The 20,792-nt window shown below is 38.6% G+C and overlaps 1 protein-coding gene across 1 annotated transcript in view; it reads left to right on the top strand.

Annotated features, from left to right (window-relative positions):
• The window catches only part of CMYA5 (cardiomyopathy associated 5), a 44,370-nt gene that overhangs the window by 2,794 nt on the left and 20,784 nt on the right, over positions 1 to 20,792 (top strand). The window contains exons 2-6 of the mRNA XM_015848627.3: positions 3,452 to 14,741; positions 17,027 to 17,122; positions 17,764 to 17,997; positions 18,949 to 18,971; positions 20,410 to 20,531. Coding sequence (XP_015704113.2) covers positions 3,452 to 14,741; positions 17,027 to 17,122; positions 17,764 to 17,997; positions 18,949 to 18,971; positions 20,410 to 20,531 — 11,765 coding nt within the window. The remainder of the gene's footprint in view (positions 1 to 3,451; positions 14,742 to 17,026; positions 17,123 to 17,763; positions 17,998 to 18,948; positions 18,972 to 20,409; positions 20,532 to 20,792) is intronic.

The following is a 20,792-nucleotide window of genomic DNA, read 5'->3' as shown; positions in this document are numbered from 1 at the left end:
GAGATGCCTGGCCTCTGCATCTTTTTATTCCCCACCAGCTGCTGGAACACAAGCGGATGCCTTTGTGATGGGGCTCTGGCGGTACACTAGGGTAAAGGTTGGTGTTGTTTTCCTTCTGTAACACAGATAAAATGCCAGTCAGCTACCAGACCCCCTTGGATTACTGACAGCACTGTTGAGGACAAACAGAAAATAGTATTTCTCTGATGGAAAATGCTTTGCTTTAGGAAATGCATCACTTAATTTTTAGAGTGCTTAAAAAAAAAAAAAAAAGCCAATGCAAATGCATAAAGCTGCAGCAGAGTTTATGACTTGCCTAAGAATTATGATGCCCTTATTAAGATTTTTAATGTAATCTTTAAATAATTTTGTTTCCTAACACAGTTTTTTATGCAAGTAATGAAACCAAAACATGGCATCAGAACCTATTATGGAGCTGGTCTAAGGCATCACGTCTAGAACAAATAACCCATTGATCCTCAGAGAGTTCATGCAATATTTTCTTGCCTCTGGGCATTTTGCTCTCTGAGACTGATAATTCTTGACAGATGTCTTTTGTTTCTAGTTCTGTGTAGAATTAATCATTTAAACAGCAGAAGTATTTTGAAAGCATGTGCTGAGTATCTTAAAGCAACAGCAAATTTGAGTATGATGTTAGTAAGTAGCCATGTGGTTTATGTATGTTGTTACTCAAGTGGTTTATGTACCCTCTAGAATACCTGAGTCTCTTGCATTTCCCTGATGTGTGCATAGCTCCAGAACAGTTCTGCCTCTCATAACTTCCCCAGCCAATTTACTTTTGCAATAGGAAAGTCTCAGGGTGTGTCTATATCCAGGATTTATACAAAAAGGGCTCTGCAGCCAGTTTATAAACACTTTCCGGTAACTTCATTAGTGGTGACATAAGAAAGACAGTAAATGAGGAGAAAGTAATAGAATCCTTGAATTAATTTATTTATTTATTTTAATGAGATAGTAATTCCACTGGAAGATCTGAAGTTAGCAGGACATTAACAAGTGAAAGGCTGGGTTTAAAACACTGCATTTCTCTAGAACCTAATTCTCTTACTCTGAAGAAGGAAATGCATAAGCTTTAGCCCTAGAAAGTGTGCAGCAGTTGGAAGAGATGATGCTGAGCTTATGATTGCTGTAGGGAAAAAGGGGCTGAATGCTAAAGCAGAAAATGCACAGATGTACGGAACAAAATCACACACACACACAAAAAAAGATGTATTTCTTTCATCTGGGATGGCAGTTTGGTCCATGCAGTTTTTTTTCTTCTTGCACTATGTCTGATTCTGGTAGCAGCCTTCCAGAAATGAGACATCTTATCGGTACAGGTCATTGCCACATCTTGACATCTAAGTTGTTTCAGTGAAGTTGTTTCCAGCTTGTGAAGTGTCATGCAGTACAACAACAAAGTTGAATCATACCAGGAGTGACAAGGTCTGATGTGAAGAGGATGAAGAGAGGCTCTGGATGATTTTAGAGAGCTGGTGCTTCTAAATGTTTTTCTGTAATGGCAGTGGTGTAGCACAGATGGGCAGACTTCAGTGTATGAACCCTTCTGCTCTGGCAGATGGGGAGGTGAAAACTCTTCCCAACATGATACACAAGGGAACACATGCCCAGTCTTCTGTGCCGGACTAGAAACCTGAAATCCCTTCAGGCACAGCCTTTTAAGAGGCAAAAAACTGTGAGGAGGAGGAAGTGGGAAGAAGGATCTGGGGTTTGGGCTTTTATGAGAGTAGGAACAAAACAGATCATCAGTGTCTTTGAAAACTGTAGAAGGTTTGAGCCAATGTCCAAAATCAGATTAACATGACAACAGAATGGGGTGTGAAATGTCTGTCTCAAATAAAGCAGCACTGGCTTTTGTCCCTAGATGCCAGCACTTTCATATCATTTTTTATGAACCTGAAATAATTGGAGTATACTTTTTGCAGTGGCAGACAATTCCTCTAACTAGAAAGCTTCTATTGTGCAGCATACAAGTTATACACAAAACTAGGGGAGAATTTGGAAGTGTATTGTATGATAATGCTTGAATTCTACATCTTCCACTCTGGTCTGAAAAATACATAGTATATGTTCCACTGTAAGGGAATGTAGACTACTGCAGGTTTGGTAAAGACACAAGGACATGAACTAATGAAACTTTTTGACTAGACGGGGCTAGAGGAGCCTACTTTTATTGTCTAATATCAGTCAGAATGGGAGTGCTTCCCTATTCTGTGTGGTGCTTTATTTAATAACATCAGGTTATGTAGAAGAATAAGTTTAAAAGTATATGAGGGCTATGTAGAAGTTGAAAAATCTGTGAAAAGATTAGACTTCTGTTTTTGTGAACTCAGGACATTAATTCTTCCTCAGTATTAATGATACTGATTTAGTATTAATGATATTGTATTGAGAGAATATGACTAATGCTGAGCGCTCCTCACCAGTGTTCCCTTGGTCTTTGGCACACTTATAATGCTGGGTCACAGCTTCTGGTGTCATTTGGGTTCTGCTTTACTGAGATCACATTGGAACTCCTCTGTTTATCAAAACTGGACTTTGTGTAGCTATAGATTTGCACTCTTCTCCTCTTCATCATCTCTGCTGAAGCCTCTGCTAGCTAAGCACTCTACGTTTCCTTCAATTAGCTACTAACAGAGTTCTCCTTGATTAACTAATGTCTACACAAGGAGTACTGGGGTTGAATGCAATAATCACTATTCACATGCTTCCTTGAAGTAACTATTGCAGCCCCAGTTAGATTTCTTTTAATAGTACTGTGTTTCAGTGTATTTTTATTTCTTTCACTATTTTTTTTTATGAGACTAGATTTAATTGCAGCATGTGACAGTATATTGATTGCACATCATAAGATTTCAAGTTATTATTATAAAACACTGCTATTTCATTCATGGATAGCCTGAAAGGTTTAGATGGTTGAATGTATTCTAAATTGTGTTACTAAATATGTATACTGCTTAGACAATGAAACAGGAGAAGACAGCAACAAGCTATTCTCTGCTACCATGCAGACTGTACAATCAACTTACAGTTAGGCAAAGCAAATGGAGGTGCTATTAAAACACTGACAGTATCTTATGCATGTTTAGTGCAGTGTTTAAGTTGTACTTTGAGTTAATCAGGCATTGGTTCAAAATCCATTTGATCTCACACTCACAAACAAGGACGGAGAAAATGCAGTCTTTCCTGAGCATTCCAACACTTCCCTTTCGTTGAACTAACCTTGCGACACAAAGCCTCACACAGATTTATCTAAAATACATCTCTAGGAGGAAATATCACTTTCCTTCTGTTTGTGTTTCAAAATATATGCAAATGAAGTATTTTCATAAGTTTGAATAGCATCGCTTTAGTGCACTGGACTTCACTGCAATAATTTCACGTAACATGATTTTATGGCTCTTTTTTTCCTTTTTTTTTTTTTTTTTAGTCTGAAAGATCTTATCCAAAGTGAAGATGTGAGACCCAAGCTGCAGTGCATCATGACTAATCCCTCCTTTTCTATGGTAACAGTTCAAAGTGAAGATAGTGGGATAACGTGGGAAACCAGTTCAAGCAGATGTTCTACTCCCTGGACTTCAGAAACTAGTACAACTTCTGATCTTTACAGTATGGAAAGTTCACCAGTGGGTTCTCCTCCAGGAAAAGTTATCTTTATTATGGATGAAGGCAAAATTATTCGGAAAAGGAAGCGTAAACCTTCAAATAGAATGCCATTGCCCACACACGTGAGAGGAGGTCAGGGCAATAAGAAACGCGATTCTTCTGGAATGCAGAGACAAGAACCAAGAACTGTTCTAGGAGACGTGCAGGGCTCAGTGTTAAATGTTGAACAGATGGAAGAACAAGACACAGATGAAGAAATGTTGGAGGACAAAGAAGATCTGGAGAATATTGCAGAACAACCAGTAAAACGTGCTCCAATAAGATCAATATTTAGAGAAAGCAGACTGAGGAAAGTAGGGCCAATCCTTGGAGGACCAGTAAAGTCTAGAATACAGCTGTTCAATTCAATTTTTGGAGGGACTGGGCCACCTCCTGAAACACTAGAAAAAAGTGGAATCCAAAGAAAGAGCTCCATTTCAGGAGAATCAGAATACTTCCTTGAAGCATCAGTAAAAGAAAGATCGCATAAGTTCATTTCAGAAACGGCACATACAAAATCTTTCCAGAGAACAAGCAGAAGTCTTGAAACACCATCAGAAAGAAGAAGGAATCAAAGGCAGCAATCCACAGCACGTTCACATCAAGGCTATTCTTCAATATCACCTCTTGAAAAACAGCTTACTGGTAAAGATGTCTCATTTCAAAATATTAGACCTGTTAAAACAAAAGATAAACCAAGCAAGTTTTCAAAGTCTGGGGAAGGAACAACTTTTCAGCACGAAGAAAGACAAGACAGGCAATCTCAACTGGAGAATCAGGTATCAGGGCAGTCACAAAAGTTCAGCCCTCCCAAAGAAGCAAGGAAGCAGCAAAGTTACCCTTATTCACCTGCAGCTAAGAGGGCAATAACAGAACAGTTAACAACTACTGCACTAGAGTCTGATGATAAATCAGAGGAACAAGTGTCACTTCTTTCAAGTGAAACTGCAAATATGAAACCAGATCAGTCACTGCTGACAGTATCAGATCACCTAGATGAACCAAAGGAGCAAGAGATTCAGCGCAGTTCAACACTACCATCTGTTTCAGCAGATTCTGTTAATAAATTAAATAGACAAAGTACCAAACCTACAGTATCTACGTTGGAACATCTTGAGAAGGAAGTACAGAAGTCAGCAGTTCAGTCTCACTTACCTACTGCCCTGTCAGCTAAATCCAGTTATTCCACTCCCTCTGAAACAAGACAGGATGATATTATTCATCAGTCATCAGAAACTGCACAATCAGAGTCTGAACATGTGCTTTTACCACATTCTCTAGATGTATCAGAGAAGCAAGATACTGATGGTCACTTGTCAGCAACTGCACAGTCAGAAACAGAGCATTCTGGTCTATTGTATCCTGTTAAAAAAAAAGAGAGTCAAAGGACCCCACAACCAGAAATGCAAAATATTTGCTTAGAGAAGCAAAGAGAGTCAGAACAAGACTTATTCTTTGCTCAAGAAGCAGAGGAGCAAGTAATCAAACAAAATGCACATACTTCTGAAAAGATGGATTCTAAGTATTTTGGCGTTTCATATCCTGTTTGCACAGAAACACAAGAAACTGTGAAAAGATCAGTTGTAGATAAAGCAGCAGATTTGGATCGCCCTGTTTTTTCTGTTGATAAAAACAATCAAGCAGCGAGAGCACAAATGGAGATGGAATATCCAGATTTTTCATACTCCAGTGAAGTAAGTGGGAAATCAGAGAGACCACAGACAGAGACAGAGCATCCAGATTTCTCTTTTCCCAAGGAAGTAGCAGCGGAATCTGAGAGCGCACAGCTAAAGACAGACAGTCCACATTTTTCATATTCCAGAGAAGAAACGGATAAATCAAAGAGTTCACAAGGGGAGACAGAGCAGCCAGATTTCTCATTTCCCAGGGAAGAAATGCAGGAATCAGAGAGTGCAGAGCTGGAGACGGTACATCCAGAATTCCTTTCTTCCAAGAAAGACACAGAAAAATCAGAGAGTCTGCACTTGGAGACAGAGTATCCAGATTTCTCATATTCCAGGGAAGAAATGATGGAATCAGAGAATGCACAGTTAGAGATGGAGCAGTCAGACTTTTCTTTTTCTAGGGAAGAAACAGAGGATTCAGGGAGTGCACAACCTAAGATAGAGCATCCAGATTTCCCCTATTCTAGGGAAGAAATGATGGAATCAGAGAATGCACACATGAAGATGGAGCAGTCAGACTTTTCATTTCCCAGGGAAGAAACAAAGGGAATGAAGAGTACACAACTGGAGACCAAGCATCCAGAATTTGATTTTTCCAAGGATGATATGCAGGAATCAGAGAGTACACAGATGGAGACAGAGCATCCAGATTTCTCTTATTCCAGGGAAGAAATGGTGGAAACAGGGAATGCACAGCTGGAACAGACAGATTTTTCCTTTTCCAGGGAAGAAACAGAGGAATTGGAGAGTGCACAGATGGAGGCAGAACATCAGGACTTGTCATTTTCCAGGGAAGAAACAGAAGGGCAAAAATCTATTCCCTTTGAACTGGAACGGCCAAAGTCTTACTCCCCTGAAGAAGAAGAGCAAGAAAAAACAGTACAGTTTGAGCTGGAACCTTCAGACATATCCTGTTCAATGGAAGAAGCAGAGAAAGAAAACACCGCAAAACTTGAATTAGTACATCCAGATTTCACTGGAAGAGATAGTATGCAGCAAATGGGGCATAAGGAAACAGGGCATTCAATTTTCCCATATCCAGTGAATGAAACACAACATCAAGATTTGGCACAAGTAGATACTGACAAAACTCTTTTGTCAAGTTTTGATGACAGAGGGGAGCAACCACAACCTGTACAGAAGGTGTTGCAACCTGGAGGTAAGCTTAACGCCACTGGCAAGTCAGTGCAAGGAGAAACTAGTCAACTGCATTCAGAATGTCCAGTTTTGCCATATTCTGCTGCAAAAGAGCAGCAACAAAGAGAAGAGTCAGATAAGTTATATTCCACTGGAAAAACAGATCCGGAAATATTTCAACCAAAGGTAAAACATGCAGATTTCCCATATTTCTATGGAGAAGCAGAACAAGAAGCTGTACAAACAGACACAGGAAGTCCACAGTGTTCATATTTCATTAGTGAAGCACAGCAAAGTGAAATCATGCAACCAGCTTCAGAAAATAGGGATCTCTCATTTGCCACTGGAGAAACAGTGCAAGAAGAAATGAAATCAAGATCTTTGTGCTCCTCACATTCAACTGACAGACCAACACACAGGGAAATGATTCAGCTGGAGCAGGAACATTTACTTCCTGCTTATTCCACTACTGATTGTCAGCAAGAGGAAATCACACCCCTGGATTTGCCTCAGCCAGATATACCATATTCCACTGGAAAAGTAGAACAAGAAAATAGAGTACAAAAAGGGCTGGAAGAGCTGGTAGAAATCCAACCAGAAGTTACAGAAAAGGAACCAGATTGTTCAGATTTGCCAGAAAACTGGGGGAAGGTAGAAACACAGGACATGGACCAAATGAATTTGGCACAGGAAGAAACAATTGAACCAGAGTTAGAGCATCCACCTTTGCCACATTCTTTCAGTGAGGTAATGCAAGAAGAAAATGAAATGGAACAAACGTATCCAGGACAGCCATTCTATTCAAGTGTAGATGTGCAGGAGGAAGTGACTCAACAGAAAACAAAGCAACAATTTCTTTCATGTTTCACTGGAAAAACAGAGCAAGATGAAATAATGCATTCAGAGCCGGAGCAAACATCTGTGCCCTCTTCTAGTGGCAAGGAAGCACCACTGGAGATGGAAATGGGTTCAGAATATCCAGATTTGTCATATCCCTCTCACAGACCTGAACAGGAAAAGTTTAGACATCCAACGTTGCCATTCAGTTCGAAGGAACAAGAAACTGCACCACTAGTAATAGAACATCCAGATTTTTCATGCAACACTGGTGGACTGAAGCCAGGTGATACCATACAGCAGGAATCAGAATATCCAGAGAAGTCTTACTCCATGGAAGAAATGCAACAAGAATCAGAGTATTTAGATTCACCAGAAACCCTGGGCAGAGCACAAGATGAAACTGTGGAGCTGGAATCTGAATACACAAATGTATCATGTTCTGATGGCCAAGAAAGCCAGCAAGAAACTTCAGAACTTGCTTCAAAACATCCAGGTACATTGTTTTCCTTCAGTAATTTTCAAGAACAAGCAACTCAAGAGCTTGATTCAAAACATAAAGATTTGCCTAGGGTGGCCAGGAAAAGAGCTTTACCAGGAACAGCACAAGTAGACTCAAAATATCCAGATTTGACATATACTTTTGGAAAAGCAGAGGAGACAGAAATAGCACAGTCAGAAGCAAGACACTCTGACTTGTCACATTCCTCCAGTGAAACAAACAAACAAGAAGCAACACTGTTGGATCAGAAACACAGAAAAATTTCAGTTGACAGAGAAAAGCAGCAGCAAACAACAGAAGAGCAGGTAGAGCAAGAAAAGTTTTCATATGCTTCTGGCAAAACAAAACAGTTAAAATATGCTGAAGAGGGCTTTGAGAAACAAGATTTATCATTTTCCACTGTTAGGCCAGATGAGAAAGTGGCTATGAGGGAGACAGAACATGCTGATGTGATATATTCTCTGGAAAAAGCAGAAATGCAACAAAAAGCACAGCCAGAATCAGAGCAAATGGATTTAACTTACCCCTTTGAAAAAGCAGAACAGAAAATGGCTCAGCCAGAAGTGGGAAGATCTTATTTGGCCCATTCTGTGGGTTCAGCAGAACTAGAAGAAATAGCAGAACCAGGGCAGAGATATCCTGACCTGCCTTATTCTGTTCTCGGAGTAGAAAAACTGCAAAGTGGAGAGCTGAAGCCTGAACACCCCGGTCTAGCCTGTTCCTTCAACAAAGTACAGGAAACAACACAAATGAATGTGTTGGATGCTCCTGACAAAACTGAGAAATGCCCACTTGCTAAGGTGAAGCTGGGCGATGAAGATTTGGCATCTCCTGCTGACAAAGTCAGACAGCAAGGGTTGGTTCATACAGCCTTGGAATGCCCTGATGAGAACCAGTCTGCCAGCAGAGCAGAGCATCCACAACCAACAGAAGAGAAACTAGAAGTTCTGGATATATTGTCTTGTAGTGGAAAAGAAGAGCAAAGAGAAACAGCAAAAACAGTGCTGAAGCAGCCTGACTTATCATATTCCATTCATGGAACACAGCCACAAAAAAATACACAGCTGGAGTTAAAAACACCAGACCTAGCAACTCAGCCTGGCAAAACAGAACAAGTACAGCCTGCTCAAAAGGAGCAGTCAGGCTTCTTGCATTCTTTCAGCAAAGAGGAAGAACAATCACAGTTATCTTATTCTGTTCGTGAAACAGAACAAGAGGTAGCACATGAGGAATCAATCCATTCAGCTTTATCTGCTGGCAGATTAGAACAGCACGAATTCATACAACCAGAGGCAGAAATAATGGATTTATCATGCTCAGTTGCTGAAACACAGCAGTCTCAAATAGATGAACTGGATTTGGAATATCCAGATTTATCGCATTCCACTGGTGCACTACAGAAACAAGAAGAGGTTCAACCAGAGCTGGAAGATGAAAGTGATTTTTCATCATCTCTCAGAAAAGAGCAAAGTGAAAATGTGAGAAAGCAGGCAGAACGCTCAGAGTTTCAGCACTCTGTTATGAAAGCAGAAGGGCTGCAAGATTTGCAGGTGGAATCAGAATGTACAGACTTGTCATCTTCTGTCACCACAGCAGAAACTCATGAAACAACACAGCCAGTGTTGAAAGAACTTGATTTGTTGCATTCTTCTGTCAAAACAAAGCAATTGTGGGATTCACCAGAGCCTGATCATCTAAATGTCTCAAGTGCCGCAGACAAGGTACCAGACCCTGACTTGTTTTCTTCCACCACTGAAGAAAAACGGAGTGCACAGGTGGATTTTAAACAGGAGAGAGAAAGCTGTGTATTACGCACAGAGGAAACGGCAAAACTGAAGTTAGAACAGCCAACACTGACAAGTGCTCATGGCATAGTGGAGCAACCAAGAACGTCAGTGGAAGGAGAGTTTCTGGACTTGCATCACTCTGGTGAAAAAAGGAAAAACAAGGAAGAGAAACATGAAATGTCAAGACAAGATTTAAAACATTCAGTTTTGTCAGATTCTATTGATAAAACACGGCAGCAAGAAAACACACAACCTGAATCAGGACAATCAGATTTGTCACCTTACTGTGGAAAGAAAGAGCAGCCACAAATCGTTCAAGTGAAAGAACATCAGGAGATGCTACATTTCCCTGGCAAAACACAGTGGCAAGGAACAGTTCATCCAGCGGTTGAACATCCAGACTTGTCATATTCCATTGGCAAAGTAGATCAGCCACAGTCTACACAATGGAAATCAGAGCAGGCTGTAACACCTCGTCACACTAAAACAACAGAGCAACAAGGAATGGCACATCTGGTGCAGGACTTAGGACAACAAGATTTTACATACGACTCTGGTGAAACAGATGAAATGCAAACTGTGCAAAGTGAACAGGAACATACAGCTTTAATGTATTCTTCTGATGAAACAGAACAAGAAATGGTGGTGTCAGAGTTGCAACATCCTCAGCTATGTTATTCTGTAAGAGTAACAGAAGATAAAATCACACATCAGAAATCAGACAATAAAGATTTGTCGTATTCTACTTGCCATCAGGAGCACCACGAAACTGTACAACCAGAGATGGAAGAAATGGATTTATCCTATCCAACTGACAAATTAGAGCACTCACAACCTGCCCAAATAGTACTGCAAAAGCCAGGGTTTCTGAAGTCTTTTGGCAAAGAGGAAAAGGAATTGGCACAGCCTTCCTTTTTGGACTCACTTGGTGGAGAAAAGCAGAAACCATCTCCACAGTTAGACTTAATGCAACCATGCTTATCACATTTACTTGATAAACCAGAAAAACAGGAAACTTCACAAGAAGAGTTTATATCTTCTGATTTCTCATATTCAGTGGGAAAAGCAGACCAATTGCAAACAGAACAAGCAAAATCAAAATATCCAGATTTTTCATATTCTTTTGACGAAGCAGAAACTTCTGGAGTGAAACCACTGAGTTTATTATCCTCTTATAGCAAACCAGAGCAGACACAGACTGCCCATCCAGAACATCCAGAAACATCATACCTTGCAGGCAAAGCAGAGAGGAGGGAAGGGACCCATCCCGAACTGCAGTGTTTTAATTTGCCATCCTCTGCTGTTGAAGCGGAGAAACAAGAAACACTTTCTGTGTCTTATACTTCTACTAGGACTGAGGAACACCAAACTGCAGAACTGAAGTCTGAACAATCAGATTTACTAAATTCTACTGAAAAGGTAGAAAAGCATGAAATGTCTGTATTGAGAGCAGGACATTCAGAGAAGTGGAACACTGGGGTTACTTCATCTCTAACTACTCCGTTGGAAACTGAAAAAGATTTATCCTTTTCCACTAAGGAAGCAACGAGACAAAAAACTCAGCCCTTTTCGTCTCTTCCTGGAAAATCAGTGTCTGTACCAACAAAAATGGAAAGAAATCTAAAGTCTTCATCTGTAACTGGAGGCCTTTCCTCTGAGCATTTAGATTTGCCTCATGGACAGAGTAAAACAGAGCCGTCAGAAACAGCACAGCCAGGTTTCTTCTTTACGAGAAAAGAAGCAGAGAATACAAGAACTCATCTACATTTGCCCATGACTTCACAGTCAGAGGCTGAACATGTAATTTTACCTGAAACAGAGAGAGAACACACTCCATATTACTTCCACACAACTCCACAATTAGAATCTGAGCAATTAAATACATCATTTTTTATAGATAAAACAGAAACTCTAGAATGTCAGGAGTATTTACCTGCTCCTTCAAAACTGGAGACTGAATCCTCAGCTACATTTTATTCAGCTGATGAAACACAACGAGAAATTCCACCTTATTCAAAACCTGCCTCTGAGAATTTGTTTCCCAAGTATTCCCATGCTGAACAAGAAAAGCAAAGCATGAAGCTAGTTATTCCCCAGTCTGCACAGTCGGAGTGTAAATATGTAATTCCACCACACGATGAAGCAGAATTGCAAAAAAATAAGTTATCTTCACCTAAACCAGCAAGCCTGGAGACAGAACATTTTGAGAATAAGACGATAGTGCCCACAAGAGAACGGGATGAACAAGATCTCACAGAATGTTTGTCATTAGAGCAGCTAAGTTCCCCAAAATTATCCACCAAGCAGGATAAACAAGAAGTACAACCAGATGTACAGAAGATGCCACAGCTGGTGAGCTCAAAGTCAGAGATGACTGCTGTAGCAGACCAGCAACCAGTGTCATCAAATACATATGTACCTTTTCATACTCTGCCTGAAAAAACAGTATCTGTGGCTTTAATTGATGATGAAGAAAAACAAAATATTCTAACATCTCTACCTAACATAGCAGGCATACCTGAAAACCAAGGTAGTTACACTAAAGAAGAGGATAGACATGAAGTGCAGCCATATTTCACAGAGCGGAAACATTCATCCTTAGAGCAACCAAGATCTGTTTCCTCAGATCTTGTTTATGACACTGTAGCACACAAAACTCAGCATTATTCTTATGAACAGGATACACTTCATTCAGTGGAGTCGAAGTCCATTTTCCCCAGTTCTAACGAAAAGCAGAATCCACCTTTCCCATCTCCTGGGCTAGCCAGCTGGGTGGCAGAAGTGAAAGCTCATTCAATTAAACCTATACAAGCTAAAGGAGTAGACAAGCTTTCTCCAAATAGAGCTTCAGATTTTGGATCAAAACAATTCCCAGATGGAAATTTCACAGAAGTTACAGTTCATGGCACTACAGACAATAAACACGATACATTTAGAGTTTCTGATTCTGAAACTGAAATTTCCTATGGACTGTTCTCAGAAACTGGTCACAGAACAGGAAAACATGATTTACGATCTCCAGGAGCAGACAACCCACGTCCAGACAAAGGTCTGGAGAGTGAAAGTAGGTTTGGAAACCCTTCAAAAAGGAAAGCAACACAGCATCTGGAAGCAGACGAAATGTCCACAGTGCCTGAGCATTACCTGAGAAGAGAAGAAGAAATGAAACACATGAGCACTGTAGAAGACAGACAGCACACTCCAGAACCCATTGAACAAAAAGATTTATTTAATATAATATCAGAAGGTTATGAAATACTAAATATTCATGCTCCTACATATATTTCTTCCATTGATCAAGAAGAAAGTAAACACATGCCAGATAAACTAGAATACTTGGAAACAAATCCTTCATTTAAGAAAAAATTAGCTCCTGAGAGACATGGAGCTTCAGTTTCTGGAACAACAGAAATTTCTGGAATCTCAGGGTTGGGAACGTCTGAAAGCCATGAAGAGAAAGAATTGGTCACAACTGATGATGTTGGGGAAACTGAAGAAATACAAGAAGAAAATCCAGTGTTGTCAGAAAGCCAAAGTTATGCACTCTTGGATCCTGACAACGGTATATCTGAAATTGATTATTTTGAAAAATATACCTTGATTGATGACAAATCCCCAATTAGGCCACATTTTGACAGACCAAGTTCATCTTTCCCTGTGAAAGAAGATCTTAATGAACCTGTGGAACAAGCCACATCTTCCAAAGAAACTGCTAAAGAAGATATTTTGGAAGAGGAATTTGCCTTACTTGAGGATTTGGATGAAGTATTTTATGGAACTGTGAAAGGAGAAAGCAAAATGCAGTCCTATGTGGTTGTTCCAGAACCTTTTCCTCTGCAGAAATCAATTGACATTAGCAGTAAAAAAGCTACAAGTGTAGAAGATGAACGAAAGTCACCAGGGACCCCACTATTTGATTCAGAAGAAGGAGTACTAGAACGATCTCTGTTGTTTCCTACAACTGTTGCTGCTGTTAATCCAGAGCTTCTAGAGGAGCCACCTGCTCTATCATTTTTATACAAGGATCTCTATGCAGAAGCAGTCGGAGAAAAGACAAAGGAGGAAACTCCTTCTGATGAAGAAAGTGGTAACTCTAATGCATCTTTTCCAAGCAGAAATTCAGATACAGATGATGGAACAGGAATTTATTTTGAAAAATACATTCTTAAAGATGAAATTCCAGGTAAAGACTTAGAGCCTCAGAAGGATCAGATACCAGAAGTTGAGTCTTTTACTGGAGGAATTTCAGTTCAGAGTCCAGAGGAGAAATACGAGCAGAGGTCTGCTGATGTTTTAAGTGCTAGTACTGAGATTCTGCCAGAGAGAGAAACTATGGAGAAAATCCACAGTGACATTAAAGCAACAATTTGCAAACCAACGCACGCCATTCCTTTTGGAGGAAGAGTAATTGTTTCAGGTGCAAGAAGTGATGTCACTGAACAAAGAGAAGAAAACGTTCCTGTGGAAACAACTGAGGAGTTACCAGAGCAAACAAGTCAACAAGATTATAGTCAAATAGTCGCTTCTCCAGGAGCTGCACAACAAGAATCTACCAGTAAGCAGGAAGAACACCATGAAATAACAGCAGTTCCTCGAGTGGAAAAATACGTTCCATATACTCGAACTCCTGTTGAAGACAGTGAAGATGATCAGTTTACCCAGGAAATTCCTCATGTTCCTACCACTCAGCAAAGAGAGAAGCCAGCTTTTCAAAGAGAAGAACAGCACCCTCATGTTTATGAAGACTTAGCTGAGTCAATGGACTATGATGTGATTACACAAGAAGAACTTTTGCAAGACGAAATATCGTCTGAACTCACACATGAGGAGCTACTATTTGAAGACAGAGACTCTTTTGAGCATATTGGGGATAGTTATGAATTTTTTAATGAGCCAGAGCAAAGAACACCTGTTGAACTTGAAGATTCAGGATTTGTGGTGATGTATCCTGAAAAATCAGCAGCAAACATTCCTGAAATTGAGAGTCCACAAAGAGAACTGAAGAAAGCGCAGACAGATACATACTGTTATAACTGCAAATGTCCAATATCTGCTATTGACAAGCTTTTTGGAGAACACAAAGACCATGAAGTCACAACCCTAGATGATGCTGCAACCAAGATGAAGGTAAGAATTAATTTGGATGGGGAAGGAAGTACTGATCCTAATTTCTCTATGATTCCTATGTAGTCAGTGGAAAGTCTTCAGAAAGCAGTTGAAGGATTATCATAATATCTATAAAATAAAAGCTATTCCTAAACACATGAGAGAAATCTTGAAGGGAAAATATCATAAAGGTGTTCTGTAGAGTCCTAAGCTTGCTAAGCTGATATTCTTTTTTTATTCAGAAGTTTGAATGGCCATGCTTATATTTAGTTGTTATCAGACTTTTAATCTTCTAGTCTTCTTACCTGTGCAAGTTTTTCTGTTCTGTATGTGTAGAGTAAGAACTGGGAAGATGTTTCAAGGAAGAGAATTTAGGTAAGGGCATCTCACTTCATTTGACCAGATACAGAAGCCTCTATAGGCAGGGGCCATTATCATCACAAAATGTTCCCCTGTCCAGTTATGTGTATTGGCTGCTTGGAGTTATTAGACTATTTACAGAGTTTATAATGCATAATTTTTTTGAAACTTCATACTTATTTTCTGTTCTTTCTGTTCATGTTTGCCTACCCTAATAGTATTTTAGCTGTGCTGCAGGTCAGAGTTTTACAAGTCTTAGTTCTTTCCACAATTTTCAAGCTGTATTACTTTAAAAAACAGATAGAAACGTATCCTATTTCAGTAGAGTACACCTTTGATCTGAATAATAGTGAAAATGCTTTCATTCCTGTGGAAGCTCATTCTTCACTTAATTACAGTTCTACATGAAAAGCCACACGCATGTGATTTTTCACTTTCCCATATCAGATTTTTAATGTATAATTATAAAGATATTCTGTTCTTGTTTACCAGCTGTTTTATCTCACTTCCAAAATGTGAAGTCTTTTTTCTGGCTCATGATCACTTGCCTGTAACACAGATTCAGCAGAATTTCATTAACATTCCAGAAGAATTCACATTTCTGTTATTATGTTATTTTTATAGATACATAATTTTATATTTTTATAAATAGATTCAAACATCAAAATTTGCAGACTATCTCAGTGGTGCGCAGATGTATGGTGGCAGAGTTAGTTTTAATATATGGCCATTCATGCTTGACATAGAAGTGATAATTAATCACCAGTAAGTCACTAGCAAAGTCACAGACCTCAGCCATGTCTCATATATACTTGCACTGCAGCAAGTCAAATTAAGCCACAAATAAATGCCCCATGATATCACTCCCTGGCTGTGGAACACTGACATGAAGCCAGGATTAACTCTGGCCGCAGCACAGGCTTGGCTTCACATGATTCACATGATTGAGACACACTCAGGTCTCAAGTTACTTTGAGATGGTATTTGTATGTTTCTTGTTGCCTTCATATAATCACTGACAAATACTGAGATAGCAAAATACTTGTTGCCTGAACTTTACTGTAGGGATATGGCATCACAGTTTTTTAAAAATGAGCCGTGGATGGCACCTGTTACATTTTGTAGGTTATCTTGACAAACAGAACTTTGCATCTGAATACTGGTGATTGGCCTTTAATATTTATGAAGTCAGCTTTCAGATTACAGTCCAATGTGACATATAATTAATGGAAATTCATATGCAAGTTTTCAAACAGATTTGACTGTAGAGTTTGCCATAACAGAAAGCTGTTACCATGGGATTTGACCTGTTGACCTTCCTTTTAGATTTATACCAGCTATTTACAACTGAGCGTTTTTATAAATTATAAATTTTACTTGAGCAGACAGATAGTTTCTCTCAGGAATGGTCAAGAAGCATTAAGAGAAAGTTCTGAGTTGTTTCTGGTGCCTGTTGTCCCTTGGACTGATTTTGTTTGCACATCTAATTCAAACAGTGATTTTGCTGGATTCTGGTTTGCAGGGAAATATCTTTAAAATTCTAATTGAAAAAACCAAAATCATAGTACTGCATAATCTATCAGCCTCACAATTTCCTGTCATAATCTCCTTCTTCTGGGCTTTTATTCCCTCGAGGATACTCATGAGGCTCTAAGTGTCCTCTGTTCCTAACAAAGCTACAATGGAATTTGTAGTGTTTGACAACTTGTAGAGACACTCAGCACCTTGTTGAGCTGAGATAACTTTTTTTGGATTGGAAACAGTTTTGTAGATGTTCCAGTTGCTATTTCTGCACTTGTCTTTGCATCCAGGGAGATGCCTGAACTTAATTTAGCAATTGTTCCAATGGTGGCTTATGGCAAAGAAAAAATATTCATTTCAGTGTGTTATGTTGTGTGTGAAAACTTTATAAAATAACAGAGTTAACAACACTTTTTAAATTTCAGGATCAATTAGGTGAATTGCTAATTGCGCTGGAAAAAAAGTCAATGAAGATTGAAGGGTTTGTGGGTGATATTGAATCTCTGTTTAACTCTGTGGAGGTAAGTCCGGTGTTTTTTCACATTGATTTTCTTTCCCTCTACAATACTGCTTCTAAATTACATTTGACTTTTTCATAGTGTCATTTTTTATGCTACAATGGGCTATTTCTCTAGTCCTCAAGATGACTTCTGCTGGAAGGAGCTGTGTTAAGGGAATAAAAGATTGCTTTTTTGCACATCACTGTGAAGTATAATATGTGACTAGCAAGCACAGGAGGAAAAAGCTCCCTTGATTTTAATTATGCTTATAAAAATTTCACTATCTAAATTTAGAGACCTGCATTAAGCATCTAAATTCATTGCCCAATGGCTATACATTCATAAGCCTTAAGGACTGTATTAACTTCAGCTGAAAGCATGAATTTTTATCTATTTTGTAATCAGACTTTCTCTCCATGCTTAAATATAGAAGTTTAATTTTAAGCATTCACATTAAAAAATGTATCTGCCATTATTTTAAATGTATTTCTCCAGAATTATTTGTCTCAGATGAGCTTGCTTACAGAAATAAAGTTCTCTTATTGTCAGGATGCCAGGAGTCTGGTGGATGAATCATGTCTGGGCATTGAGAATTTCTGTGTATTCATTAACTATTGTAATTTCAGTCTGCAGATCAATTGACATCTGTTTTCATTTTCCAGGAAAACTGTAAAGAAAAAGCAGAGTTATTGGAAAAGCAGAATGAAGAGATGCTTAAGAAAATGGTAGCACAATATGATGAAAAATCAGAAAACTTTGAAGAAGTTAAGAGGATGAAAATGGAGTACCTTTATGAACAGATGGCTAACTTCCAGCAAACTGTTGATTCAGCAAAGGAAACTTTGGAGACTACAGTAAAGGAAATGGAAGAACTCAATGGATTTGTTATCCTAAATGTAAGTATAAACAGCATTCATACTACAAACAGCATTTTTATTATACTAGTCAGGAAAGAGCTTATAACTTACACAGTGACTGAGGTGAGAAGGAGATATTTATGTTTCATTTTTTAAAGATCTCTAAATCCTGCAAGCTCAGTTATTCCATCCTTGAAATGCCAGATACAGTTATCAGTCAGTCATCAATTGGTTTCAGAGACTCTTGGAAGCCAATCATTAATGGACCGTGTCCTCCAAGATTGTTCTCATGTTGCAAGAACTGTTCACAGGTCAGCTGTAGTACTTTCTCCTCTTTAGAACTGTATCAGAAGGTGATGGGATTTCTGTGGCAAGGATCTTCTCCCATTGTAAAATTAGCCTATAGTTTGGAAGTTGTGGAAGTTATCATACGATGCAAGAAAACAAAAAATTAAAATTACTTTTTGAAATTACTGATATAGGACAGGAACTTTTCTTTCTGAGATGGGAAATGTTAGGTGACGATTCGTGGAGTACAGGAGAAACTCTCACTCCACAGGTACAAATCTCACCCGACTACTGGTAAACAGCAATTATGAAGATTTCAGACAGAATTTGTATTTAAGTGTTGTTAATGCAAAAGTTATTTTCATCTGTAAAAGCTTTGATTTAGAAAAGTATTTGATTGTGCCCTGGTCTTTAAACCTAGGTATTGAATACTGACTCCTCAGGAGTTTTAAACCAGATATAGACTCTAGTAGCCTGCTGAGTGAAAGCTTTGAAGAGAAACACTCTTAAGGAAACAAATTCTCTGTGGGTGTGAATGAGCAGCATCCCAAACAACATCTAGTCAATAAAACCCTGTGTTTTTATCTCTGTGGAGAGCAGCAGAACTGTGGGGTGGATGGGGGGCTCTTCAACATTCTCAGGGTTTTGAAACTGTTAATATATATTTATTTTTTTTTCCTTTTTTTTTTTTTTTTTCCTTAGTCGTCTAAAGAACTGAACAAAAGGTACCTGAAGTGTGGGTTAAGTGCACTGTAGTGAATACTAGGCTTAGCCTGCTGGGTGCTTAATTTACTAGCTGCATTGCTAATGCTGGTAGTTATTTTATGAACCTTGTAAATAATGAAATTAAGAGAAGGTGATTTACACCTGTTGCTGTTACTAAGTAGTTCTGATGTGTTTTGTATGTGTTCTATAACACATCAATTAAATGAGTACCATTTTAAATTGTCTACTCAATTTTAAATTTCAAGCATTGAGCACATGTTCCTTATAGTTACTGCTATACATATATATATCACTTTGATATATATACCATGTTTATATCTCTTAACATCAATCCTATGTGGTATTTTACTACTGTGTTTCAGTAGATATGGGTAATACGACATATTCCTTGTGGGAGGCATTTTGGTGACCTCCATCCTTCATCAGACAAATGTTCAATCTAGTTCACATTCCCCCAGTACATTTTTCAAGTTGAACTGACTATTTAGTCAGTCTCCAAGATTCCCTTTAAAAAGCCCCCAGGAAAATGTGTGATAAGGATTTCCATATATTTGTAGGATTAGGGCTATAAATTTGGACTCTCCTGTTTTATGACAAAATATGTTATTTTGGTTTTATATCTGCATTCAGCTTTTTTCAAAGACTTGCTGCACACTTAAAGTTTGTTAACTTACACTCTTAACTTGATGTTAATTCTGTTTTGTGCATGAGTTTGGTTATTATTTTAATTAATAATACCTGAGCTGCTGAAAATATTGTGAAAAACCTATATAATAATGCATGCTTTTCTAAAGAAAATATATTTAATGCTTGCTTTGCTTTGTGAAAATTATACATAGTTAAGTGCTACAGTGGTTCTCCACTACCTCAGTGAAAAATGAAAAGGAGGAAGGTAAATTTCACTTGCTTTGAAAAAATAATCTTTCATCTCCTTCAGTTGTTTCTGTCTCAAAGTTAAAAATATTATTACTTTTTTTCTTGTGATGAACTCAGCAAATGTAGGCTAATCAGGCAAAATCCATCTTCTTTCTTGTTTATTTTTGTTTTGTTTTGTTGGTTTGTTTGTTTTCCACAAGCAAATGTTTAACCTTACACCTATGGGCCAGCTACTGTAGTTCAGTGCTGACTGTAACTTTGTGCTACTGTGCCCAAAACCTGATGATCCTGGAAGTCTCACTGTGAGCTTCAAATCCTCTCATTCTCAGAGATTATATACAGATATACTGTATATACAGATTGTGTTTGTTCTCAGGGTGTTTCTCATGTGAACTGTCAGTATGCTCTAAATGTTCAAATTCAGAACAGCTTCTCCTTGCATGCAGTCCTCAAGTTAATAGGAAACTTAGAGAAAAGTATGTTGCATGGACATTGCTCCTGGCCCTTGGAAGCTACATGATACCACAAGGGGTTTACATGGCTATCTTTTATTCTAAATAGGTTATGTTCTGCAATGGATGCTACTCTTTCTTTAGAAAAGGTGCCCAGTACGTTTTCACTGTTTGAGCACTATGCGGACAGCCCGGGAAAGAGCAACCAGGACTCTTTAAAACAAGTGGCTGGTAAGAATCTCTGAATATCAACTTTGCAAAAGATAATGTTTTGGCAATACTTTGGAAATTTTAGAAAGCTAAAAACAGAATCCATTCCAGAAGTATAAATTTGCAAACCATATTATTAGTAATCAGGGTTGAATGTAAAATGAAGTCTAATTGTGCATGTTTGGCTTATAGTAGGACATTAAGATGAGCAGAGGGAAGAGAGCTATAATGGAGGATTTTTGCCTTTTTTAAAAGATTAGTATCTCAGACTAGCAGCATATC

Source organism: Coturnix japonica, chromosome Z, assembly GCF_054131305.1.
Source record: "Coturnix japonica strain WE chromosome Z, WE-NBRP24, whole genome shotgun sequence".
NCBI classification, from domain to species: domain Eukaryota; kingdom Metazoa; phylum Chordata; class Aves; order Galliformes; family Phasianidae; genus Coturnix; species Coturnix japonica.
This window is presented reverse-complemented; position numbering and strand designations above follow the sequence as displayed.